The 27783-nt window shown below is 40.7% G+C and overlaps 1 protein-coding gene across 2 annotated transcripts in view; it reads left to right on the top strand.

Moving 5' to 3' along the window:
• The window catches only part of CCZ1 (CCZ1 homolog, vacuolar protein trafficking and biogenesis associated), a 1119178-nt gene that overhangs the window by 412746 nt on the left and 678649 nt on the right, over nt 1-27783 (top strand). For both annotated transcript variants that reach the window (XM_044089701.1, XM_044089702.1), the window contains one exon: nt 15838-16013. In XM_044089701.1, coding sequence (XP_043945636.1) covers nt 15838-16013 — 176 coding nt within the window. The remainder of the gene's footprint in view (nt 1-15837; nt 16014-27783) is intronic.

The following is a 27783-nucleotide window of genomic DNA, read 5'->3' as shown; positions in this document are numbered from 1 at the left end:
GTTCCACTTCCCATTATAATCATTCTCGTCATTCTCAGTTGTAACACTTGACATAGTGTATCTGATATTAATTATGCAGTGGATATAAAAAGTGTACACACCCCTGTTAAAATGCCAAGTTTTTGTGATGTAAAAAAAATGAGACCACAATAAATCATTTCAAAACTTTTCCCACCTTTAATTTGGCCTATAACCTGTACAATGTAATTGAAAAGCAAACATATCTGTTAGGGGAAAAAATACAAAAAAAAATAAAAAAATGTACAATAAACTGGTTGCATAAGTGTGCATACCCTTAAACTAATACTTTGTTGAAGCACATTTTGATTTCATTACAGCATTTAGCCTTCTTGGGTAGGAGTCTGTCAGCATGGCACATCTTCACTTGGCAATATTTGCCCACTCTTCCTTGTGAAAGCACTCCAAATCTGTCAGATTGTGAGGGTGTCTCTTGTGCACAGACCTCTTCAGGTCACCCCACAATTTTCAATTGGATTTAGGTCTGGGCCATTCCAAAATATTAATTTTCTTCTGGTGAAGCTATTCTTTTGTTGATTTGGGTGTATGCTTTGGGGTCATTGTCATGTTGAAAGGTGAAATTCCGCTTCATCTTTAGCTTTCTAGTAGATACCTGAAGGTTTTGGGCCAAAAGTGACTGGTATTTGGAAATGTTCATAATTCCTCCACCTTGAGTAAAACCCCAGTTCCAGCTGAAGAAAAGCAACCCCAAACCATGATACTGCCACCACCATGCTTCACCGTGGGGATGGTGTTCTTTTGGTGATGCGAAGTATTGTTTTTGCACCAAACATACCTTTTGGAATTTTGTTTATTTATTTTGCATTTGTTGACCGGGCTAGTCCGACTGGATACATGTCCATTTTCAGCAGAGGCCCGGGGAGGAAAGCTCCAAGATAATAATAGACTGTCCAAAAAGTTCAACCTTGGTCTCATCAGACCATAAAACACTTTCCCACATGCCTTTGGGAGACTTGATGTATTGTTTTGCAAATTTTACACAGGCCTGGGTGTTTTTCTGTGTAAGAAAAGGCATCCGTATTACAACCCTACCCCATAGCCCAGACATATGGAGAATACGGGAGATTGTAGTGACATGGAGTACACAACCAGTACTTGCCAGAAATTTCTGCAGCTCCTTCAGTGTAGCTGTAGGTCTCTTGGCAGACTCCCTGACCAGTTTTCGTCTGGTCTTTTCATCTGTTTTGGAGGGATGTCCAGTTCTTTGCAGCGTCACTGTTGTCCCATATTTTCATCACTTTTTGAAGACCATCTTCACTGTGTTCCATGGTATATCCAATGATGTGGAAAATTTTTGTACCCTTCTCCTGATTGATACTTTCAACAGTGAGATCCCTTGATGCTTTGTAAGCTCTCTGTGAACCATGGCTTTTGCTGTAGCAGGCAACTGAGTAAATGTCTGGAAAATCCTACTAGGACAGCTAAACTTTGTTTGGAGTTGGTCTCTTTAATTGATGGTAGGTGTGTACCCAAGAAGACTGAATGCTGTAATTAAATCAAAAGGTGCTATGATCGAACCCAGTCAAATGTCATCTAAAATGGTTGAAGTCCTTTCTGAAATGTCATGTGCAGAAACTCAGGTTTGTATAAAAAATGGAAAAATAGAGATGCAGAGAATTAAGGCCGTGCCATAAACTTTAAAGTACCTTACTAATTAAGTAAGGCATAATAACAGTTTCCACAAATGTTAGTTGGTATAAATTGGTGCTGTACACTTCTGGTGGGAAAGGCATGTGAACATGTAGGTACTGAGAATTTACTGAGATGTTGGCAAAAGACCAGCTGTTTTATCTACTAAAGATATAAATCTGAATGGGCTGATGATGTAACCCTACATGTGCAGCATGTAAGCATGAACAGGCTTACCCATTTTTTTTTTCTTTGCACAAATTGCCTGCAGCTTTGCTTTGCACTGTGCATGGCTGTAGCAATATATAAAATAAATTTAATCTCAGTTTCGTACGTTTGCCTAATTATCGAGGTCATTAAAACAAAAGCTCCCTTTTACTGGAGCACAAAAGTTGCATTTTTATTGTAAGGGAAAGATTGAAGAAGGATGTGATAAGTGATTGCTAAGAAAGGTGCAGAATTGCTGCAGAATCTCATATGCAGTTGCAGTAACAGGCTGTAACGAGTAGGTACCCGTTCAAAAGGCCAGTGCAAGGTTATTAATATTGTGAGGGGAACTTGATTAATAGCACAGCAGTGTAAAATATAAATATGTACAGAGGTGAGAAATGTAAGAATCTGCTTGTCAAGATGCTGCTTTTATTTGATAAGAAAATGTCAACTTTGAAGCACTTTTTATCCAAATAACATTTTATTGAGAAACTTTTGGTTGCATAAAGACCTAAACAGTAAACATGAACACATACAGATAAACAGTAAAAAAAAGCAGAACATGCTTAAAACCATATATACAATATTTACTTGGAATATAATGAAGTAGTTAATATCTAACTGACGATGCATAGACAAATGTCTTATATTTTTAAACATTCCACTGGTATTAAGATTACTTACAGAAATTCTGTCACCTCTCCCTCTGCACAAGTTATTTAAGTCACACAGCCTCTTTCAGTCCCCCCCCCCCATAAAGGAAGAAAGGGGAGTCAGCAACAGATGGTTTATGTTGCTTAAATGACTTCCAGAGAAGAGAGCTTTTGATATCGAAGCAGTAGGAAGGCATTACAGTTTCTATTGCACTTCGATACTGTGTATTTGGAGTTGAGTGCCTCAGAATACAAGCTTGCTGTCATCTGCTGCAGGGACATAAGCTGATATCCCATCATGACACTGAGTAAAAGCACAGCTGTACAGAAGGGAATGCTTGTGTTTTCTGAGTAATGTAGCATACATCTGCTCTAAATATGATCACATACCACATTTAGAATTGCTTTAGTCAGCATTTTTGCTGGAGAAAGACAGCTGCAAAGAAATGTTCTACCTGACAGAATCAAGCAGCCATTTTGTTGTACCTCTCATAAAGAAGTCTAAAGAAACATTGTTCTTGACTGTTAATTCCTGCAGTACTCATTGGTGTCCCCCACTCTTGCTCTTATATACTTTCTCCCATTTTTGGGTTAGGTCCATTGTTCAGCTTTAAGTTAGGTCTTTGTGCTTGCTTATACATCTTTTCTTATTTAGAAGGTCTAAGGCCTGTGTAAAGATTCCCTGCTCTGTTGCAGAAGTGCTTTGTGTCATCACTACACTCCAGCACAGATAAAAATGCTGGCAGAAGACCAGTGCCATATAAAGTTCATCTTGTTGTTGCAGTAAACCTGAATGTATCTGTCACAGGCAGCTTTGATTCCCTCCCTTGGCTTATAGTTTACCACGGCTTCTGTTACTGTGGGCCAGGATCCACCACACCCTCTGTAAAATAGTGTTTCCTTGTGTCTGTCTTAAATTCAGTATAAAACAATGAGTAACAAGGTCACAAATAAAAACCAAACCAATCAGCAAAAAACAAAAGAAAAACCCAGCCAAGCTGGATTTTCTACTGTGTAATTCCTTAAAACCTCTTGTATTAGAGGTAACGTGGGAATAGATACAAATTACCCCTTAAGGACATCAGGTGTTTCAGGTATATGGCAGTTCTGAATGCCCATGTTTTTTTTTTTTTTTTTAAATCTTATGGACAAATTCAGTCCAGTAAAGCCAACCCCCACTGGCTGTGAACATAGCGGTGTTAAGGAATTACACAGTAGAAAATTTAGCTTGTCTAGATTTTTCTTTTGTTTTCTGCTGATTGTTTTTTCTGTGTGAACTTGTTACTCATTGTTTTAGTTTGTTAGTTGGGATATTTTGCAGATACCCTAATGGTTATGGACATCAGCTGGGTATGACAACCCTGTGTTTCAAAAGTTAGCCAAACGGTCCACTTATGCTGTGGCAATGAGACCATAAGAAGGCTGAAACATGCATGTCCTCAGCTAGCGGGGTTTGGCTTTATTGGCCTGAATTTGTCCATAATAGACTCAAAAGAAAAAGTCATGGGCATTCAGAACTGCCTTATAGCGGAAACACCCAATGTCCTTAAGGGGTAATTTGCATATATCCTATGTTACCTCTAATGCAAGAGGTTTTAAGGAATCACACAGTGAAAAATTTAGCTTGGCTGAGTTTTTCTTTTGTTTTTTAATGTTTTAAATTCAATGTGGTAAACACTAGACTTGTTTCATGAGAGCTGGGGCACCCAAGTTGTGACATAGTTGACATTTGATTTAGAAGGATAATGTAAAAAATGGTGTATTTTCCTTGAGTAAGTAAATAAACTATTTTTTTTGACAAGAACGTATGGAACTTATTCCCCACAGGTAATATATTAACATAATGTCATATGTTTATTGCACATTATTCATTGGTGGCTTTGTATGACTGATGAGGGGATTAGATTTTGGAGGGTGTCCTTTTATATAGTTTGGGTCTTCATACCCTGTATATAGTCTTGGGAGAGAATTATAGATTTTATGTTTATTTGCAACTGTCCAGATGGGTTTGTAACTTTCTTTGGCTGGATTAGAAATATCTTGCTTGTCGACCTGTCTGTGGCACATCCATAATAACTGTTAGACTCTTTTATGGGATGAATCACTAAGAACCCAGAAAGCTGCAAAGACAAATCAGAAATAAGTGTAAGTAAAGCAATTGTTTTTGAACTGTAAAATTATTTATAAGCAGTAGTCATTTGTTTATTTTTGTCATGTAATTGCATGGATAATTAAATTCAACATTTTTAGTGTTGTCTGTCTGATGCAGACTATATTGTATTGTTTTGTCTGACGAAAGTGCTTGCTTACTTTTTTGTGGAATATTTTTTTTTTTTTGTTATTTCTAAGTTTCCCAGTCTTTGTCAGTTATTTGCTAAGGGTGTCTTTTATTTGGCTACATTTATTTGTCCGAGGTTGGTACACCTCTCCTTGACCCTTATTAAACTGACAACCATTTTTCCATTATTTGTCAAAGCCTTTTAGCTTCAAGACCCCTGTTCAAGTCATAGCTAACTACTGGCCCCAAATCTGACTCAAGATGTCCAATCCACCTATTTAGACCTTTTCTAATGTGTCAAGATTCAACCCTTTACCCTGATCCAGGATGACTTTAACTTCCCAAACATAGCTTGGAAGAACTACTAATGCCAGAATGCAAATGCCAGAGATTCCTCGATTTTGTCAATGCAAATGCCTTGGGAACAGCTAGTCGATACCCCCACAAGAGGTGATAATATCTTGGACTTGGTATTAACCAACATGAGTAACCACTGTAGCATCACTATAGTATCCTTCTCCCTGGTAAGATCCAACCATAAAGTGGTCACTTTCAAAGTCACATTCTTCCCCCAACCTGCCTCTAGCTAGAATCAGACATAAAAACTTCTCCAAAGCTGATTATAGCCTCCTGAGGGATGGTATAAACAGCTTCACAACCCCCTCCCCCTCTGTAGGAACAGACACCAATATCCAAAACTACACCAAAGCACTATATGAGCATTTATATAGAAGTATGGAATCAGGAATACCCAACAGGACTAAGTCATCCTCTGCAAGAAAGTGTAAACCTGTCTGGTGGGCATCTGCAGTAAATAAACTCTATAACAAAAGGAAAAGATTGCTGTCCAAGACCAAGAAGGAGCAGGTGCCCAACTGGAAGCAATGTCTCCTTAGCCTGAACAAGCAAATAAGAGCACTAGAGAAATCCTCCAAAGCAAACTTCGAGTCCAAATTGGCCACATCTACTAGAGATAATCATAAGACCTTCTTCACATATGTTTGCAGCCTCAAACGAAGCACACAGATCTGTTTAGAACTGGTGGTCAAGGACACCAAATTTACAAATGCCATAAGTATAGCAAACCTGTTGGCTGACAGATTCAGCAAAAACTTCACCCCTCTGTCCCCCCATCAGTAAATCAGGACATCCCCAATACCTGCCCCCTTCCCCTTGTATCTAGGGAACAGGTCATCACTGCTCACTCAAAGGCAAAAAATACAGCCTCCATGGGACCCGATAACATCCTAGGCTGCATCCTCTGTGAACTCAGGCAGGAACTTGCAGCACCCTGTTCAACCAAAGCTTGAGTACCGGCTTCATCCCAGCTGAGTGGAGGACACCCACTGTCATCCCTTTACACAAAGGTGGAGCGTCCACCGATCTGGGAAATTATAGACCCGTCAGCCTAACTAGCCTGATCTCCAAGGCCACGGAACGGATTATCATGGACCTCATTAACAAGGACAGTGGCAACCTCCAAACACTTAATCCCACACAGTTTGGCTTTGTCAAGGGGAGAGGCCATGTCTGCTAAATTTGGTTGACTTCTTTGAGACAGTCACCAAAGCCATGGATGAGGGGAAGACTGTGCACACCATCTACATTGACCTGGCCAAAGCCTTTGTCACTATTCCCCACTCAGGCATAATAGATAAACTCTCTCAACTAGACATCAATGTTACCAGATGGGTAGCAAACTGGCTCACTAATGAACCCACTTAGTCAAAATAGGGGAAGCCACCTCAAGAAGTTGGCCATAACAAGTGGTGTACACCAGGGTTCGGTCTTGGGGCCTCTGTTATTTGGGATATACTTTTCTGAGGTGCAGGCCAAAACCAGTGGGCTATGGCTGACCAGGTTTGCAGATGACTGCAAGTTGGGTGCTGTCATCAATTTCCCTAGTGATATAGACATCCTTCAAGAAGGTCTTACTCAGACAAATGACTGGTGCCATAAACATGGCCTCAAGCTGAATTCCAAAAATTTCATCACCACCCTCTTTGGGGAGAGGGGAGTCCCCACAAATTATCACATTAATAACAACATTCTAAGCACATAGTCAGTTGTGAGGGATTTGGGCACCCAAGTTGATAGCAACCTGACATTTGACCACCATGTTGCTTCCGTTGTACGTAAAGCCTTCTACATGGCCCACCTCATAAGTAAGGGTATCTCATCCAGGGACAAAGGAGGTCATAACATCTCTGTATTCTTCCCTTATAATGCCCATTATTAAGTACAATCCCCTTTCAGCATGTACCTCGCAAAGCACATGCAGCAGCTGGAGTGACCACAGAGGTTCCTCACCAGGAGAATCCAGGGCCTGAAACATAGGCTAGAAAGCCGTATCCCTCTACTCAGTTTTGTACAGGTTCCTCAAAGGTGACCTCTGTCTAGCATACAAAGAGATCACGAACTCTACCTTGATAGGACTGCTGCACATCTGCAAGTCAAGCTGCACTCGAGTAACTCGCATACGCGGCCTCAATCCGGTCTGTAACATCAACAGGACTTGTTGGCATGACAGATTTGTATCCCAGAGTGTCCCCCATCTATGGAATAGACTCCCTCTGCACATCAAGCAGAGTACCTTTTTACCCCTTTTTAAGTGCAACCTAGATAACTGAATGGGAAACGGAAAATATACCCCTGGGATTCCACCCATGTCCCTGCTGGACAGGGGCATTGGGTGCCAACTTGTCTAAACAGGGGCAAAGCTCTTGGCTAGGGTTATAAGGGCCTCAGGGCCAATAGCCTAGTAACCTCCTATGATCCTATGTAACTCTTGATGCACAATAGTATATTAACCATGAATAACACTCGTATGACCAATTCAACACATTGCATATCATTTTTGCATTACCATCATTATCATTTTTCATCATCGTTTTATTTTAATAAAAACACAGACATCAGGTGGGTTATATGGCCACAGGCATATGTTTGTCAGTTACTCTCAATGACCCATACTGATTGAAGCCAGTTATTTGGAGATGTGTTCAAGGCAGGAATTTCATGGAGGCCATTTATTTACGTCATAGCAGTACCCTAAACACTACAGAGACCCTTCTGATTAATCTTGCTCACAGCATAACATTTTCAGTTAATTCCTCTGGGCTGCCTTAAAATCTCCCAAGTAGACATTGTCGGGTTGTTTAGTCCCCTGGCAACAATCTCTTGGGGCTGTCTGTTCTGTGGGAGGTCCAGCTAGAGTCATGAGACTGCTCCCATCTCTTATTTCTTTAGCCTCTTTACCTTCCACTCCTCCACCTCTTCCTACAGCACAGCACTAGCCTAGACTATCTCACTCGGAAGAGAAGGCAAAAACCTGAAAAACCCAGTGGGGAAGAACAGGAAATTCCTTCAAGACCCCTAATGTGATCACCTGTGTAGGTCACTGAGTGCCTTATCTACGTTTAAACTAACCCTATTTTGTCTGCCAACCTCCCTCTGTTTTTATGGAGGGGGTGGGTTGTGTGGGGAAACCTGCTGAGGTAGAAATTTGCCTTTTTGTTTTCCAGCCTTTTCAGTCTACCCCCAAGCCAGTTCATCACACCTTAACCCTCTTGACCTATCCTGACCATACCTGTAACTCCACCTCTGAAACTTGAATCTGAGATGCGCTGCTTGGACAAATGGCTGCTTGCTGCAGCCTGGCTAGCCAGACGCTTGGACAAATGGCGGCTTGCTGCAGCCTGGCTAGCCAGACATTATTTTTGACTATCAGAGGTACAGCATCCTTTTTCATTGTTTATGGGTCATAAAAAAAAAAACAACAACCTTTGGACCCCCCCCATTTGGTTAATCACTAAGACGTCAGAAAGCTGCAGAAGCACATAGTTTTACCAAACTATTAAACATTCCTTTGGAAAGCTCCTTACTCTGTGGAAGAATAGAAACACTGTATCCTTTAGTCTCCATCCATAAAGAACAGGCAGTTGTGTGGGCTGGACTGGTTTATTTAACTTTACAGAAGCCTGCTGTGATGCTACTGAATTTTTAAAGGGTTGGTAATGCAATTTAGAACCATCTGTCTTTAATTACCACTAAAATAGTTATAGGCTGTAGATGTCTTACGAGGAATCAAAGAACCAAACTCATTCAGCTCACTAGGATATTAAAACTAGGGAAATTCTTTGGATCTAAGGCTACATGGCTTTCTTACTGACTTTGTCTTTTGTACATACTTTTACATTTATTAGTTATTTGTGCTTTGACCTTTTTTTTCTGTACTGTGATATATTTTAGACTGATTATGTTTTCAGAAAACATCAGGTAACAAGTTTGCTTGTTGACAGATTCCAGCAAAGAATTTTCACTTTAAATGCCTGTTCAGTCTTATGGAAAGTCACCATAATTCTTTTTGCTGGAATTATTATACTCTTTTCAAATCATAACCATTACTTTATTAGGCCAAGAACCTCCAGAACTTTGTGGAACCATAGAAGCTTTTGGCTTTGAATGAAGAAGAAACGTGTAATTTTTACATTATAATCGCCTTCTTTATGAGCGCTTTTCTTTTAGTGGGTGTAAAAAGCAAAATTGCTAAGTTTTATTGAAAATGGAAAAGCACTGAAAATTAGTTATGAAAGAGACTGCAGGCAGGGTGCGTGCGTTTTAGAAATCACATCAGCCCTGCAAACATTTGACAGTGTGGCCACAGAGAGATGCAACCTTGTCTGCCTTTACCTCTGGCTCTTAGTTTTCCTGTGCGATTCCTATGCACCTTCAGAAGCTAACAGCAATGTAGTGTTGTTTACTCTATCATAGCTGCTTCTTGAGAAGCCTTTGCTATATCACAGCCAGACACACGTTTCTAGGTGTAGTCAGTTGAGCAGTACATGTAAAGGGGTGTGAAAAAAAAAGCACCTGCTTGCTTGAACTGTCTCCACTTCCTAATCAGGTGGCAGTTGCTCTGGGTAAGAAAGTGGTTATTTTGATCCTAAACAAAACAAAAAAAAAAGTCTGATTGAGCCACATTGTTCCAGTCAGAGTAGACATCCTCCTTTCAGGGACATCCATCCCTCTTACACCTGACCCAGGCTTTTTCTAAAGAATACATTGCTGTATAGTAAAGGGCTAATAATCTATTGCCTTCTCTTGTTGATCCCTTCACGTCGGGTACTTTTCCTCTTACATAAAGAAAAACTGGACCTTTCAATTGGTAATCATGAAAATTCGGACCATACAATTGAGTGATCATATAAACTGGATTACACTGAGGAATCTGAAGAAGACCTTATATTCTCCAGCCAGCTTTTTGTTCCTCTTTGGGGTGCAGTACTGGTAAAGAGTGATGTCTTCAAGTTGCCTATTAAGGTTGGTTCCTTTGGGAAGGCACTAACTATAATGAGAGAGCACTTTAAATGGACTGGGGGAAAAAGAGTTGTCAAATTTGCAGTAAGGGTAACTTGAGCTGCTAGAGTTGAGAATCCCACTAACCTGAAATCTCTGTCTTTCCAGGCGTTCAAAGATTCCTTTGAGAGTGCTTCTTAGTCGTATTCTTGGCCACCATTGTCCAGAACATGAGGCAGATTTTATAGTGTGGAAGATCAAAATACATGTACAAATCCAGTAGCAGAAGCCTTGGTGATTTATTTAGGGGTTGCCTGGAGTTCCAAACTAGTTCCTGTCTGTGCTACTCTCCCAAATGATAAAGGAATCAGGATGTTTGTTTGGCAAAAAGCGTGCACTTTGTGTACCTTGCCATCAAAAGCATTTAACTGCTGGATCCATGTGTTACAGTATGAAGGTGATATCCTTTAATAAATGGATGATCTTGCTGAAGGCATTTCAAATGCAGCCCTAAAATAGAAGCTATTGACCATGAATAAAGTAGACAAACTTGTGATCAGCTGCAAGTACGATGCCATAGATGCTTATTTAAGGGCAGCTGCCTTGGCTATGGTGATCATGGGGTGGATATGGAGAATCCAGCTCTTACCAGAGGACATCAGGGAACAGCTTTTGAAAACTCCCTTAAAACCCTATTGATTGGGAAGATATTAGAAGTAAAAGGACAAGGTGGTACAAACTGCGTAACCATATGTTACTGTATGAAGGTGATATCCTTTAACAAATGGACAGCCTGGCTGAGGGCATTTCTGATGCTCCTGAAACAAATTATTTCAAACCGCAAATAAAGTAGACAAACTTGTGATCAGCTATAGGTGTGATGCTGTAGATGCTTATGCTAGGGCAGTTGCCCTGGGTATGATGATCATGAGGTAGGTGGGGAGAATCCATCCCTTACCAGAGGACATCAGCGAACTGCTTCTGAATACTCCCTTATATGGAATCCTGTTATTTGGGCCTTTCTCAAAATGTTAAAAATAAAAAGGCAAGGTGGAACAAACTGTGGAACAGTTGTTCCACTCTCCATTCCTAAAGTATGATAGGAACTTTGTTTTCTCTAATAATCACATTGTTTTGTAGAAAATCTTGTTTTGAAAAATTTAAATAGAAAAAGATCTATATGTAAAAGTTTATGGAGATGACACAGGAGGGCAGTGGCAAGAACAGTCACCCCACATCCTTTCCAGGAAAGTGCCCTGCCTGACTTTTTAAACGTTTAAGTGTATTTTTCTGTTTTCTTCAGGTGAGTAATGCTCCACCCTGAGCACAGGTATTTAGTTAAGGGAGTTAATTGCTCAGGGCCTATCTACTCTTTATAGAAATGCCTCCTTTGTTCCTAGACTGTCTTTTGGCAGGGGTAGTTCTAGAAAACACACTGCTTACACTGGCATAGGAGGAATCACCCAGAGGAAGATGGATAACATTCTAGCTGAGATTGTGCTGGTCCCCAAGAAGAACTGACATTGAAATCCTATACCAGACCTCTATTAATTAAATAAACTCCTAGTCACAATAAAAGTTCAGACTGTTGACTTTGCTATTGGCAGACACACCTCAACGGATCCTGGAAACTATCGCCCCATAAGCCTGACTAGCTTGGTCTGCAAAGCTATGGAAAGGATCATCATGGACCTCATAAATAAAGATATTGAGGACCTACAGACACTGGATCCTACCCAGTTCGGCTTTGTTAAGGGCAGATCTTGCCTCTTAAACCTGGTTGATTTCTTTGAAACAGTCACCAAGGCCATTGACGAGGGAAAGGTGGTCCACACAGCCTACCTGGACCTCGCAAAAGCCTTCGATACAATACCCCACTTGGGCATTATAGATAAGCTCACCAGCTTAAATATAAACCCCTCTGTCACTAGATGGATTGCAAACTGGCTCAGGACAAGAACCCACATGGTTAGAATTGCTGGAGCCATGTCAGACTCCAAACCAGTTACAAGTGGTGTCCCACAAGACTCAGTCCTGGGACCTCTCTTGTTCGGTATATATTTCTCGGAGGTACAGGCCAACACGGACGGACTGTAGCTGACCAAGTTCACAGATGACTGCAAACTGGGCACCATAATCGACTCTCCAGCCGACACAAGCATCCTCCAAAAGGACCTCATAGAAACAGACAACTGGTGCCAGAGCCATGGCCTCAAGCTAAATGCCAAAAAGTGTATAGTCATCCCCTTTGGCAAAAACAAAGTGCCCACAAATTACCACATAGGTGGTAATCCATTAAGTACAGAAGAAGTAATTAGGGACCTGGGGACCCAAGTTGATAGCAATCTCTCATTTGACAACCACTTGGCCAAAGTGGTTAGAAAAACATTTTATATAGCCCACCTAATCATGAAGGGATTCACATCTAGATCAGGGCAGGTCATCGTGCCTCTTTACTCATCCCTCATTAGGCCCATAATTGAGTACAATGCCCCTTTGGGATGTACCTTACCAGACACCTGCAGCAACTGGAAAGACCCCAAAAGTACCTCACCAAGAGGATCAAAGGGCTCAAACAGATGCCATATGCTGCCCGGTTAAAGAAACTCCAGCTCTACTCAGTGGCATATCGCCTGTTCAGAGGCGATCTGTGCCTGACGTATAAAGCCATGTCCAACCCGGAATTAATGGACATGCTGCACCTCAGAAAATCCAAATCTCATCAGCCACGCTCGAGAGACTTGAACCTCAGCACTGAAATAAATAGGACATGCTGGAGGGACAGATTCATAACCCAGAGGCTCCCTTCACTCTGGAATAAAATCCCAGTCCAGGTTAGGCAGAGTCCCTCATTGACTCTCTTCAAGAGGAATCTTGATGAGTGGATGGGAGATCGTAGGTTTACCCCCGGGTATCACTTCTGTGTCACTGTTAGACAGAGGCACAGTATACTAACCTCGAAAAAGGGCATAGCAAAATAAATTTAAAATGGGTGGTGAAAGCCAAACACATTTTGGCTAGGCTTATAAATGCCCTGGGGCGGATGGCCTAGTATGAACCTATGAACACACGTGGTCAGCCTGAACATGAAAGTTGCTTACATTTATGTCCTTGTGTACTAGAGATGCAGGAAATTCTTTGAGGTCCCAGCTGGGCCACAACATTTCTAGTACTTCTGCTTGTCATTCAAGCTGTTCACTGTTTCCTGGATATTCATCAGTTGCTTAGTTCCAGTATTTGCTCAAGTCAGTCTCAAAAGCATTTGTTTTTACCCATACCTGGTTGATTAATTGTTTCAGGCTCTCTTAGGGGAGGATTTGACCAAAGTCATAATCTTTGTCACTTCTTTTATATCCAGTCTAGACATTTCTCTAAGTCACCAGAAACTGCACCAGAACTGTTCCCTTAGGAAGATGTTCTTGGGAGTGGTTTTAGATACTGATTCTAGAGAGGAAACCTGCAACCTAAGCTCATTCTTTCTGAAAAAAGCTGCACAGTCTTTTATTATACCTGTCAACTGTCCAGAGTTTTTACTCATAATTTTGGTCTGTTCCAAGGAGAGTGGAACCATCATGACAGGACCACACATATCAATATAGGGAAGATAATAGCCCTGATTTAAGCACCTCATATTTTTCAGGAAATTCTGGATTCTGTGGTGCTCAAGATATTTATAGACTACACTGTAGTCGAGAGGTGCACTAAACAAATAGTGTTATACATTTGTACCAGCTCTGATGACCAGTGTATGGCTTTGGAATTTGGTTAACCATCAATCCCTGTCCCTCCTGACCTTCCATATCCCTTTCAAGCAGAATGATTTGTTCCACAGATATTCTTCAATCCAACTGCACTCTTTGAACTCTGGAAATAGATCACTTTGCCTATCCCTTGCATTACCAGATCAGAAGAGTTTTCATTGTATTGTCCGCTGTTGTAGTAGTGACTAGTACTGGCCTAACTTCCAAATCTTTGCATCCTTCTCCCGTTCATTTAGGGATGTCCACAAACACCATCTTGTCACAGTACAGGTAGAGATTGATGTATAGTGTACATCAATCTTCAATCTGGCTTTGCTTCCAGAGTTTTCAAATAAGTATCGTAATTTGGGAACCTTATTTTTGATTAAGTGTATTTCATGTATGGAGCAGATTTCTAATAAAGGTTTTTACATTAATTGCTTATTTTGTTTGGGGCCAAATCACAATATCCATAATTGTCCTCATGGGGATTGCTTCAGCCAGAAGGCTGTTTAGTAGAAAGCAAAGATTTTCCAAGATTATTTGAACCAGAAAAGGCTGTGCACTTTGTGCATTGCCATCACGGCATCAGCCAAGTCTACTGGGGATACTCCACAAAAAAGGAGAGTGAAGTGTCTTTGTAAAAATAATGTGAGGGAGAGAGGAAGACTATGTCCACTGAGATGCTGAAGACCTCCCTAGGCCTGAGAGTGACTGAGCCAGTGAGGTGCTTTCACAGCCTATGACACCCCCATCAACATTGCTCCTTAGAAGACTGCCACATGTCCTCCTGGTATGAAATCTTCCACTCCTAGATGGGCATCTGGTTCCTACACATTCTTAATTTCCAAGGTTGAAGGCTGTATCCCCTTATTGTTGGCATGTCGGGGCATCCAGAGTTCTACAACTGTGGTCTTCAGTGCCTGACCACATATAGCGACTGCTCCAAAACCCAGGCCGAAGGCATCCAGGCAACAGATGTCTGCCATCTTGCCTTCGCAAGAGCTGGTTGGGCATTCATCCCTTCCTGCTTCTCAGGCTCCCTCTCAGGATTCCATTAGTGTCAGTAGGTCAACAGGTAGCATACTCACGTTTTTTGCTGGAAGATCAGAAAGCTTGTAGATTTTTTTACCACCCCAGGTACTTTTGATTATTTTTTTAAGATGGGCATGACACTGCAGTGTACTGAGGGTGCTGCACTTCTGAGTGTGCCATCCTTCAGATGAGACATTAAATCAAGATCCCTTCTGCCTGAGCTGGTGGTATTTCAGGTGGACATAAAAGATCCCATGGCACGTATCAAAAGAAGAGTAAGAAAATTTCCCAGGTGCCCTGGACAAATATCTTCTAGTCAGTATGAATACTACCTTTAGGCTTCCCTGAAAAGAGCCCATTAGCTTAATGGGACTAACCCGACCAACAAAAGCATAAATAAAAAGAAATATGAATGAATGAATAAAGAAAATCATGAGGATGCTTTACTTTTCAATTCCTTGAGAACCTGTAGCCAGTTGCAGAACAGCAGTGTATGTCAAGGGTTCACTGCCCTAAGAAAATGAAGACCTGTTCACCAGGGAATAAAATTCTTCTGACTTAGTGGTGAAGGAATTTACATATGAGAAACAAATACCTTCCTCTCCCAGTTCTGAATCATTAAAGGATGATGTTTTTGGATCGTGGAACATTACTCTGATAGAAATGTTACTTGTAAAGAAGTAAAAGGGAAAGCCAGGGGGACGAATAAAAACAAACAAAAAAAAACTACTAGCTGTGTACCTAAGTGGTAAATGTATTCGCTTCCCATTCCTGTGACTTACTGAAAAACTTTATAATACATATATGTAAATGTGTCGGAAAGGTGCTTAGATCTGAAGGTTTTATTGCTAGCTACCCATATAAAAAGCCATGTTTTGCCACCTTGATCATTTGTTTTATTAATGTTTGAATATTGCTATATATTTTACATGTCACTTTTTTCTTCATCTTGCAGTATTTACAAACACTGCACTTACAGCACTGTGATCTGCTCGATGTTTTTGGTGGAATCAGCTTCTTCCCATTGGACAAGATGACATACCTGAAGATACAGTCCTTTATCAACCAAATGGAAGAAAGCCTTGGCCTTGTTAAGTACACTGCATTTCTGTACAACGATCAGCTGATCTGGTAGGCATTAGTCTCAGTTCATTTAACATGTTGGATGGAATTTACTGACTGGTCAAAACATTTTTAATATTGAAACAAATGGTTTCCCGCAGAGTAGTTTTACTACAGTAAAATATTTTGCACACCTGTCAGATGTACTTTGTGGTCCCCCTGTGCAATCTTTATTGGAAAATTAAAATTCCCAAAACCCGTCAGTATACTTTTTGGATGAGGAGAGAGAGAAAATGCATCCAAGGCAGCCCTATACTGCATGGTTTTGTGCTTTAAGCCTTTTTATAGTGATTCTCCCAATACATTTTTATGAATTTATGTCTGTACATGCCCATGATCATGCTTCTAAGTTAATGGCCTACTGCAAACATCTAGCAGCATTATGCCGTAATATTTTCTATCCATAATGATGACCTAGAAGCAGACATGGATATGGACTGAAAATGATTTAGTCTTTCAAGTCCAGGAAAATGTTGCTTCTATCTCTGTGCAGTAGCCTCTCATTTTTCCCTGCTTCTTTTTTGATTTGTTCTATGCGTCTTTGTAACCTTCTTTAGCTCTTGAGTGTAATCTGTTCTTGTATCCCAGGACATTGCTTGTTTCTGGACCAATGATAAATTCCATATATTACTGTTAAATTCCTCCTATTGCTTCATTTTTGCCCTGTATAGTGGTCCCTGATGTAGTATGTCAGTGCCATAAGGTTCCTTTGGCAGTAAGCCATTGCATTTGGCTTTACTCATTGGTAAAGCTGCATTGGTCTAGCGCCATTCTTTTACTGGTGACTTTTATTGTCTGTGAAGTGCAGCACTTATCTTGTACTAGAATAGGTCCTAATGAAATGTAGTGCAAGAATCTGTTATGCAAAATAAATTGTAGAGTTTGGATTGCTGTGGTTATGCTCATACATCCAGAAAAAGACACATCAGTTAGGTGCTACTATAATAGCACAAGACCTTATCTTAATAAATGTTAAGCATCCCCTGCTAGGCAGTCAGCTCTGACCTGCAAAATACAATAGCAGAATAAAAAAAAATGTTTCTGCCTGCTGTCCTTACCGATATGTCCCTGACTTCCTGTTATAAACTTTAGAAAGTAAGATGCGTGTTTGCTTGCATTTTCTGAAGAATATGAAATATGAAACTCAAATGTATTTCATTATTTAGTGACTTCAGTACTCGAGAGATTTGTCCAAAAACTAAGGGTTTTATGAGGAAACAAAACATATGATGTGAAAATCTGGATATTTGAGAGGCATGATAAGTGTGTGTAAGCATAATGGACTGTGTTTCATTGTCTTTTTGCTAGCACTTCAACATTTTTTTGTTTTCTGTAACTAGTAGTACATGGAGCAGATAAAGCTCCTTATGATTAGATCTCTGATCTTAACCTTTAATTATGCGTTCTCAAAATGGATGCCAAGATTCATCTCTTGAGCTTCGTTTTCAAGGTTAATTTCTTGGCGTCCATGACTTGAACACATAATAAACTGGTTATGATCAGCGACCCATTCATAATTGTCTTGTGTATGCTGCTGCTGACATCACTGAAAAAACATTTTTGCTCAGCTACATTGTCTTCACTATTGCACTGTTCATGTGTGTCATATTGTCATCTGATTTGAAGACCTTCTCCTACAGTCTCTTTCAGAAGTCTGTTTTAGTTTTTACTTGCTTCTTCCCCTTAAAGGTAATTTCTGCTCGCTTCCAAACACAGACACAGCATTTGTTATTTTTCCTGGAGGTTAGCAACATCATTCAGTGTTATGCACTCTGCCTTAATAATTAATGTATGTATTAATTACATTTTGCTGACCTGGTTGGCTGAGCGCATTTACAGAGGAATCAAATGGGGGAGAGAACAAAAATAGTATGCAAAAAATAAATAATGTCATATATAGCAAGAGAACCATGTACAAATCTAATGCATCTAAGGATTAAGCAAATGGTTGCAAGAGAAGTTAACTATTAGATAAAATTGAAAATGAGTGTAGTGCATAAGGTGAACTGTTAGTGCTAATAAGTACCAGAAACATTCATTGAGTTGTGCACTAAGTTAACAAGCAGCATGTAAACTGAACAGTTTCAGTGTAGAAGCTGAACATTATTGAATTATATATTAAAATGTATATGTACAGTGTGTGACCTTTGGTTAAGCAGCGTAACAAAACAAATTTTAAAATATGAGTTGAACTTTAGACTAACAATGGATCTGATGTTGCCTTTTTCGTCTGCTCCTCAACCACTGGGTTTCATATCTGACTTTGGATCTGTAGTTTAAGCTCCTCCCCTTACTCATAATCCTCTTCCAGGCCCCAGATTACCCCAGATCTCAATTGCTGCTTCCATTGATCAGATATGGTTGATGTGGCTCAAGTTTATAGGAGGTAAATGAATTTAGGTTTCTTTTTTGGGCCTTTTTTTACTTCTTTCTTCAAGGTCTTTGACCTCCTGCTCTCGTACTTCCCTGTATTAAAAAAAAAAAAAAAAAAAAAAAGACTTGTATCTATACTCTCTCGAATAGTAGTTGGTAGTGCTATTACTTACCTGGGCTTGTGCCATTTCCCCTTTCTTCTTTGTTTTCTAGTAGTCTCCTTTACAATTGCTGGTATTTCTTATCCCAGATTGTTGGGACTACTTTAATTACTATTGTTGGTAATCAGGCCTTTTACTACTGCTTTGCTATATTAGTTGTTTTCCAGCTTTGGGTTTTCTCAGTTAGGATGTCTGATAAACCAACTGATTTAAAAAAAGATGCTAGTCTTGTGGGAACAAGATACCCATCTCAGATGCCCACTCCGTGTGTGTATATACTGTCTTGGGGCAACACATCTTTTTAACAGCTTTATTGAATTATCATTTGTGGCATAGGCAAATTTGCATTTATACAAAAGTAATCAAACTGTATTAAGTTAACATTAACGGACATTATACTTAACATATATTGCTGTATATCATAGAACCTAAGTAACATTACATAAATTATTCATTTCCTGCCCCCTTTTTTTAAACAAGAAACATCTTTATGAAACCATCACTTACGATATAAGCAGCCATACATTTATATAAATGTAAACAAACCACATTGACACAATCCTAGCTGTAAGCATTTTACATAACAAACCATACTGACAACACTCCCAGTTGCAAACATTATACATCACTTATAATCTACCCAATCATTTTCAGTCGAACATTACATAGATCATTTAAGTCTTGCCTTCTTTTAAACCTGATTCCTCCCCTGTATGTATCGTTCCCACAATTCCCTTTTTTCCTGTATAGTTTGCTCCTACCCTTTTCTAAAGATCTCAGTTCCAGTTGCTTTATCTCTTTTACTATATTCACTACTTCTAATATAGTTAGTTTAGATTTTGATTTCCATTTTCTAGTAATTGCTTTTTTGGCAGCCACCATAATTAGACACAGCAAGGCCTTGCCATGTCTAGGCAATTCTGATTCTGTAGCATAGCTCAGAAAAATCATCTTCTTCGTCACACCAACATCTTGAAGTGCAGTGTGAGACTTGTTCCATCTTCAACCATAGAGCCTTGGTTGAGTCCAGGAACAAGTTAGCTCTTAATTGCCATACTCCGGAATATCCTTTTGTGAAAGCATGCATCGGAGCAGCTGGTCCATTCTAGCCACGAGACAGTAATTTTGCAGGACTTCCACACACTTCTGGCTCCCCCCTCGAATCACCCCCATGAGGAAGCCCCCCCCCAAAAAAAAAAAAGTGTATGTGCAAGAGAAGACAAATTGATTCCTGCAGCAATCTTTCACAGAAGACACTGACTTAGATGAAGGGGAGAGGTCCTCAAAGGTCAACCCTTCAGGATGTCTTGTTTGGAGAAATTCTTGAGCTTTTGAAACAGAAAAGTGGTTGGTCTTCCAAAGCCCCTTACCAGGAGGAGTCCTGTGTTTCTTGAGGCATCCAGAACCAGATTAGCTACGTCCTGGGTGGTACCCCTGGCTGACAAAATGGTGAATCTCATTTCACATTGGGCTTGAAATTATTCAAATATGACAGAACCAATTCCTGGGAAACTGGACAAGTACCCAGTTGCACACAATGACCATGCCAGCTGGAACAGGGGTCCCCCAATTGATGTCATGGTGGTGATGGCAACCACCAGAAAGGACCTTGCAGAGGAAAGGCCCTCTAGCCTTCTCCCTAACAGAAATATAGAACCTTGGACAGATTTGGGAAGAGAATTTTTGTTTCAGTGACCTTTGCCCTACAGTCTCTGAATTATCTGGCACAATTTACAAGGTTCCAGAGGGGTTGACTAAAGAACTTACCAAATCCTCTCAGGGTCTATGTTGGCAGAAAATGGACCGTTTCTTTGCAACTGGCCACCCTAATGTCTCTATTAAATGCTTCCATGTATCTGCTTTCCCATGGTATGGAAGGTGTTTCACGAGTGGCAGGTTCAGGCATTACTATTAGGAGGCACCTGGCTGCACTTTTGTGACTTCACTGAGCCCTACAATATGTCTTTCATCAGTGTACCCTTTGATGGATCTATCTTATCTGTTCCCAAAGTTAGACACACTTTTCATGAGTGAACAAGATGGGAAAAACCTGTCTGCTATAGGGCTACATTTTTCTACCCTTAAGAGTACGTTTTTTTTTAAACCAGAAAGGGACTGAAAGGTAAGGTTCTCGAAATTGCAAGGGATTCCTCGGGACTCCTATGCAGATAGATCACCACCCTCTCAGCAGAGGGAGTGAATTCTAATAGGTTCATAGGTAGGTACTAGGCTATTGGCCCTAGGGCCTATACAAGCCTAGCCGAAAAGGTACCCTGGCTTTCCCACCCAAGAAAATTATTTTCCTGTGCCCCTGTCAAGTAGGACCACAGAAATGATCCCCGGGGTAAATTTCTTATTACCCATCCAACCATCAAGATTTTTCTTGAAGAGTGCTAATGAGGATCTCTGTTTGACATAGATAGGTAGTCTGTTCCAGAGTATGGGAAGTCTCTGGGACAGGAATCTATCCCTCCAGCATGTTCTGTTTATTGTGGTGACAAGGTTTAGGTCCCTAGAGCGTGTAGCTCGGAGGGATTGGGATTTCTTTAAATGAAGCATGTCCAACAGCTCTGGGTTTGACATAGCTTTGTATGTTAGGCAGAGATCGCCTCTGAGTAGGCGATATGTGACGGAGTAAAGCTGGAGTTTTTTGAGTCGGTCTGCGTAGGGCATCTGTTTGAGGCCAGTAATCCTCTTTGTGAGGTATTTCTGCAGCCTTTCCAGTTGTTGTAGATGTCTTGTCCAGTACATACCAAAAGGGGCGTTGTACTCTATAATGGGTCTAATGAGTGATGAGTAGAGGGGAACAATGACCTCTTTTTTCTGGATGAGAAACCTTTTGTGATGAGGTGTGCCACGTAGAAGGATTTTCTGACCACTGTGGCACTGTGATGGTAGACATCACCCATGTGGCAAAGTGCCTGTAAAACCAAGGCTTCAGATGTCCCTTATTCAAGCCTTTCAAGCATCCCTGAATGATTGGCCAACAGCTGCACTATGGAGACAGTCGGGGTCACTTAGCTCTGACTCTGGAGGCCTGGACATACATCTCCAGAGATGTTTGGATGCAGAGAACAGAGGTTATTTAATTATTTTTTCCCTTCCTCCCCTATCCATCCAAGAAAAATTCCCAACATACCACCATGTCAGAGAAAGGAAATAGCTTCAGGGATAGAAAACCTGGTAAGAGAGTCATCTTAAATATCCCACCAGACCAACAAGGATTCACAACATATTCACAATTCTTTTTGGTGCCAACAAGACAGGGAACCTCAGGCCAATATTGGATCTAAGCCACTTAAACCATTTTGTCAAACACTATAATTTCCAAATGGTCACATTACAGTCCATTCTCCCTCTTTTAAGGAAGGACGATTGGATGTGTTTGGTAGATCTCCAGGATGCATACTATCACATAAAATTAGATGATCAAGCAGATACCTTTGCTTCGGTCTAGGATGCAGTCATTTTCAGTTCAGAGCCATGTTTCCTTGCCTTAACAACTGACTGCTCACCACTACCACCAGGCATCTACTGATAACTGCCAGGAACTACCTGCTCCATTTTTGTATACACCTGATCATCACAGTCAGCTACAACAATCTTATCTTGTCCCCACTCAGACCTTGGAGTTCACAGGGGCTCATCTGGATATGGTGTTTCAAATGGTTAGTCTCCATAAATCCAGATTGTCCAAGTTACAGCACCAGGCGACAGGCACTCCTACTATCTCTTCAGTCCCCACCAGCCAGGCCATTCCTTCAGCTTCTTGGCTCAGTGGCAGCCTCCATAACTTTTCTGCCATTAGCAAGATACTACTTGAGAGTACTACAGTGGACGTTAGCAGTACAGTAGTCTATGAATTGACATCCCATGACATTTCCCATTAGAATCACAAAGATCTACAAACAACTTATCTTCTGGTGGGTTCACTCTCCAGATATATTACATAGTTGTCCCTTTGTCCTTCTATTGCCCAAGGCCACAGTGACTGCAGATGCTTCCCATTTAGCGTGGGAGTCATTAGTTGGGACAAACAATCCAAGGCACGTGGTCCCACTTAGATGACAACCTTCACATCAGCAACGTAGAAATGAGGGCACTTCTGCCAGTGGTGCAGGCTTTTCAGGACATCCTTCCTTAGGGGATGATTGCTATACAGACAGACATGTCAGTGGTCTGCTCTGTCAGAAAATGGGGGTCCTGCTCTTACCCCTTGAGTTAGGAGGCAATTAGAATGTGCCAGTGGGTGATCTCTTCCAGTTGCTTTCTTTTGGACTTCTGAGGAAGTCCAATGTTTTATCAGACAGACATATCAGATCTATTCTTTCTCTCTGCCCCAGTCTGTCCTTCCTTCTGAAAGCAATGTCTGAATTTGCCCTTAACCAGTCCATTAGTTTACTATTTTTCTTCCCAACATTCATCAGTAAAGGAGAATATATACTTCATATGTTGGATGTACACAGACAACTGAGATTGTATCTAAAGAGAACAGAAACATTTAGGAAATCAGACCAATTGTTTCATTCTCAAAAGCTAAATTAGGACAATCTATTAAAAGTAACATTATTACATTGGCTCATTGAGTGTATTTCTTATGTTTATAAACAGAAAGGTTTGACTTTACCCAAACCACCACATGCTCATTCCACAAGGTCATTCTCCACTTCCTCAGCCTTTCTTTTCAGAACATCTATATATGACATTTGTGCTGCTGCTACTTGGTCCAGTGTTTATTCTGTAATAACTCATTACAAATTGGATATAATTTCTAGGAACATACCAATCACGACAGTCCGTTTGATACATCATAATTAATAATACAGTGTGTAACATAAAAAACATAAACTTCTTAAAGCTAGGGCATTCAGAGTAAAAATAAGAATATTAATGCTTTAAATAGGCACCGCTCTGAATGCCCTAGCTTTAAGAATTTTTTTTTTTTTTTTTTTTTATTGACGGAGTTTTTGAAATTGAAATGGGTGACCTTGAAACTCTGTTAGAGTGTAAAGAACTGGGTTGGGAGTTGAGGCTAAATGCCTTTGGCTGTCCTGGGCTGAGCAGTTATTTATCAATTGAGTGTTTTGAAAAGAAAAGCAAATGTACTTTGATACACACTGTATACATTTGTAAAATATTCACTTCATATTGAGATTTAGTTTTTTTTATATAGAGTTTTGGTCTTTGCCAAGTTATTATGGCTAGTTTGATACTGCCGTGATTGGTTATTTCACAGTATTTATGTTGATGAGTTCAGTGTAACCATTCACTCTGATGAAGTCCTTTGAATGTTAACATGACGAAAGTGCTTTGTCTGGTTTGTTGCTTTTCAGTAAATTTGTGAGTGGGAGATGTCATTGGTGGATTTCATTTTTTTGGTTTTGGTTTCGTTGCTGTGCTTTTTTGTGGTTATCAGAATCAGAAGAAGCTGAGAACTGAGATAGAAAGGAAGATAGTGGGAAAAAGTTAATAGCTTCAGGTATCTGTAAACTACCCCTGTATATTAAACACTTAATGTCAGTTGTGTAAATACTCTTCTGAGACTGTCAATCATTCATGTTAGGTTAAAGCTTTTTGTATTTTTGCTAACTTTGATACTATCTGTTGTACTTCTTCAGTACTGTTTTTCCATCTGCTGTATTTTTTAATTGGAGCTTTTCTCCCTGGGCCTCTGCTGAAAAAGGACCTGTGTCAAGTCTGACTTCCCTGGTAAACAAATGTAAAATAAATAAAATAAGTAAAATCTGGGAGGGGTGGTTGAGAAGAGGGGAAGTCTGGGTGAGCAAGTCAAAACTAGAATCAGAGGGGCTGCAGCTAACTGGCATAGAGTTTCAGGGGTAGGGTATGACAGAAGAATGCCAATGAAGCTGAAAAGTAATGTGTACGGAATAGTCATGCAACCAGTACTATTGTATGATACAGAAACCAGGGCAAAAAAAAGCAGAGCATTTGAGACAGCTAGAGGTGATGGTGATGAAGTGCTTGAAATGGTTGGTAACACACTGCAGGACAGAAAAAGAAATGCGGGCATAACAGCAGAAGCCAAAGTAGCTCCAAATGCAAAAAAGGTTAAAGAGAACAGATTCTGGTAGTTTGTCTTCTGCTTTGCTTTAAATGTGCCCAATCTGGTGAAGATGATTTGGGAAAGAAGAGGAAACAAGGACATCCAACAAAGAGGTGAATGGAGTGTTAGAGAGAAGAACTGCGACAGTCAGGGATGAGTGTTGAAGAAGGTGGGAGAGTGGCATTGAACACACAGAGATGGCAATGGTTATGTATAAAATGGTAAAAAGGGATTGATGATGATATATTTACAATATATGTGTCTATATATATATATATATATATATATATATATCTATATGTTGCCACCTCAGAGCAAGAGGTTCTCTGGTTCGATCCTCTGCTGGAGTGCCTTCTCTGCGGACTCTGCGTGTCCTCCCTGTGGTTGCGTAGATTTCCTCCGGGTGCTCCGGTTTCCTCCCACATCCCAAAGACTATCTGTAGGTGGATTGGGCACTCTAAATTGGTCCTTGGCATGAGTGCGTGCTTTTGTATGCCTTCTGTGCAAGGTTGGGAGCCAGGCTGGCAACTCAACACTGTAAAACTCCACTGCCAATCATGAGCGGATGGGTGATCCACTGTGGCGACCCCTAACCGGAAAAAGCAGAAAGATGAAGATGATAATCTATCTATATACACAGATATATATATATATATATATATATATATACATACACACACACACACACACACGTGTATATATACGTGTCTCTCTCTATATATTTATATATATATATATATATATATATATATATATATATATATATATATATATATATATATAAATATAACCCAGCCACTGGGGATGCACAAGCCAGTGCATTTCTTTCTGCTGGTCCCAAGTCCGGATAAATGGGGAGGGTTGCGTCAGGAAGGGCATCCCGCGTAAAACTTTGCCAAAACTTTTCATGCAGTCACCAGTTACTGTTTACATACCGGATCGGTCGAGGCCCGGGTTAACAACGACCGCCACCAGTACTGTTAGCCAACGGTGCTGGCGGAAATTGGGCTACTGTTGGCCGAAGGAGGAGAAGAGGTGGAAGGCATGGCTGAAGGCAGGAAGAGAGGAGAAAGTCTAGGACTGTGGTAGTGAGGGTCGGAACTTTGAATGTTGGTAGTATGACTGGTATAGGGAGAGAGCCAGCTGATATGATGGGCAGAAGGAAGGTTGGTATATTGTGTGTGCAAGAGACGAGATGGAAGGGGAGTAAGGCTAGGTGTATCGGCGGTGGGTTCAAATTGTTTTATCATGGTGTGGATGGGAGGAGAAATGGCATAGGAGTTATTCTGAATGAACAGTATGCGAAAAATGTTTCGGAGGTGAAAAGAGTATCGGATAGAGTGATGTTTTTGAAGATGGAAATTGATGGTGTAATGATGAATGTTGTTAGTGCATATGCTCCACAAGTTGGGTGTGCAATGGATGAGAAAGAAAAACTTTGGAGTGAATTGGATGAAGTGGTGATGACTGTACCCAAGAGTGAGAGAGTGGTGATTGGAGCAGATTTCAATGGGCATGTTGGTGAAGGGAACAGAGGGGATGAGGAAGTGATGGGGTAGGTATAATGTTAAACAAAGGAATACAGAAGTTCAGATGGTAGTAGATTTTGCGAAAAGGATAGACATGGCTATGGTGAATATGTATTTTAACAAGAGGGAGGAGCATAGGGTGACATACAAGAGTGGAGGAAGATGCACACAGGTGGATTATATCTTATGTAGGAGGGCCAGTTTGAAGGAGATTGGAGACTTTAAAGTGGTGACCGGAGAAAGTGTAGTTAGGCAGCATAGGATGGTGGTTTGTAGGATGACGTTGGTGATCAAGAAGAGGAGGAGTGTGAGGGCAGCACCAAGGATCAAATGGTGGAAATTGAAAAAGGGTAGTTGTGAGGTGGAGTTCAGGGATGAGTTAAGACAGGCACTGGGTGGCAGTGAAGCGTTACCAAATAGCTGGGTAACTACAGCAGAGCTAGAAAGGTGCTTGGTATCACATCTGGACAGAGGAAGGACGACGAGGAGACATGGTGGTGGAATGAGGAAGTACAGGAGAGTATACAGAGAAAGAGGTTGGCAAAGAAGAAGTGGGATTGTCAGAGAGATGAAGAAAGTAGACAGAGGTACAAGGAGATGAGGTGCATGGCAAAGAGAGAGGTGGCAAAGGCTAAGGATAAGGCATATGAAGAGTTGTATGAAAGGTTGGACACTAAGGAGGGAGAAAAGGACCTAGCCAGAGGGACCGAGCTAGGAAAGATGTGCAGCAGGTAAAGGTGATAAAGGATAATGAGGGAAATATACTCACAAGCGAGGAGTGTGAGTTGAGGAGATGGAAAGAGTATTTTGAGGGGTTGATGAATGAAGAGAATGAGAGGGAGAGAAGGTTGGATGATGTAGGCCTGTTGCATATGAAGGCTTCCCTCTCAGGATATGCTCAGCCCATCAGCTGTCTCAAGAAGAGAGGGGGGGGGGGGTATTTTTAAAAATTGGTCAGTACAAGGTTACCTTCGCAGATAACCCAAAATGCACTTGGGCAGTGAGGAATATGAACATCTATTGCTACAGGTTAGTAGGACATGTGCAACAATAGTTTAAATAAGTTATTAGCAAATAGCTACTTCGTTGACTTATTATGAGAGGCTGTAGTAGCACCATTTTACCCATTAGACCCATTTGCCTCACCAGTTTTGTGTGTAAAATCGTGGAGAGAGTGTCTTGCTGTATATTATCCAGAATATCACAAGGGGACGTACTTCTGTTAGATATTAAACTCTGTGGATTTGTTAAGTGAAGATCTTTCTTCTCAACTTTATGACATCTTTTGAAGAGATAATATAAGCACTTGATGTGGGATAAACACTGCATACTTAAAACACTATTCCTCATTAAGAAATTGACACATTAAAAATCATTAAATGTGAATCGATATGTTTGCTAGGCATAGCACTAGTTAATCAACAGGACACAAATCAGGGTTGTTGGGGGTAGTCTATCTGTCCTGGAGGGGGTTAACAGTAATGCCCACAAAGTTTGCGCTGGGCCACTTCTTTTTAGGACTGTTCTTTTCGGATGTAAGGTCATATGTTCAGTTTCCAAGCTTCAACCTGATGGCCTTTAAAAGCTTTTAACTCCATTGAGATGTTTTTTGAAATTCAAAAAAATGTTGTGCCAAGGGACTTTAGCAATGT

This window comes from Protopterus annectens, chromosome 12.part0, assembly GCF_019279795.1.
Source record: "Protopterus annectens isolate FY-2018-M chromosome 12.part0, PAN1.0, whole genome shotgun sequence".
Classification (NCBI taxonomy): Eukaryota; Metazoa; Chordata; order Ceratodontiformes; family Protopteridae; genus Protopterus; species Protopterus annectens.
This window is presented reverse-complemented; position numbering and strand designations above follow the sequence as displayed.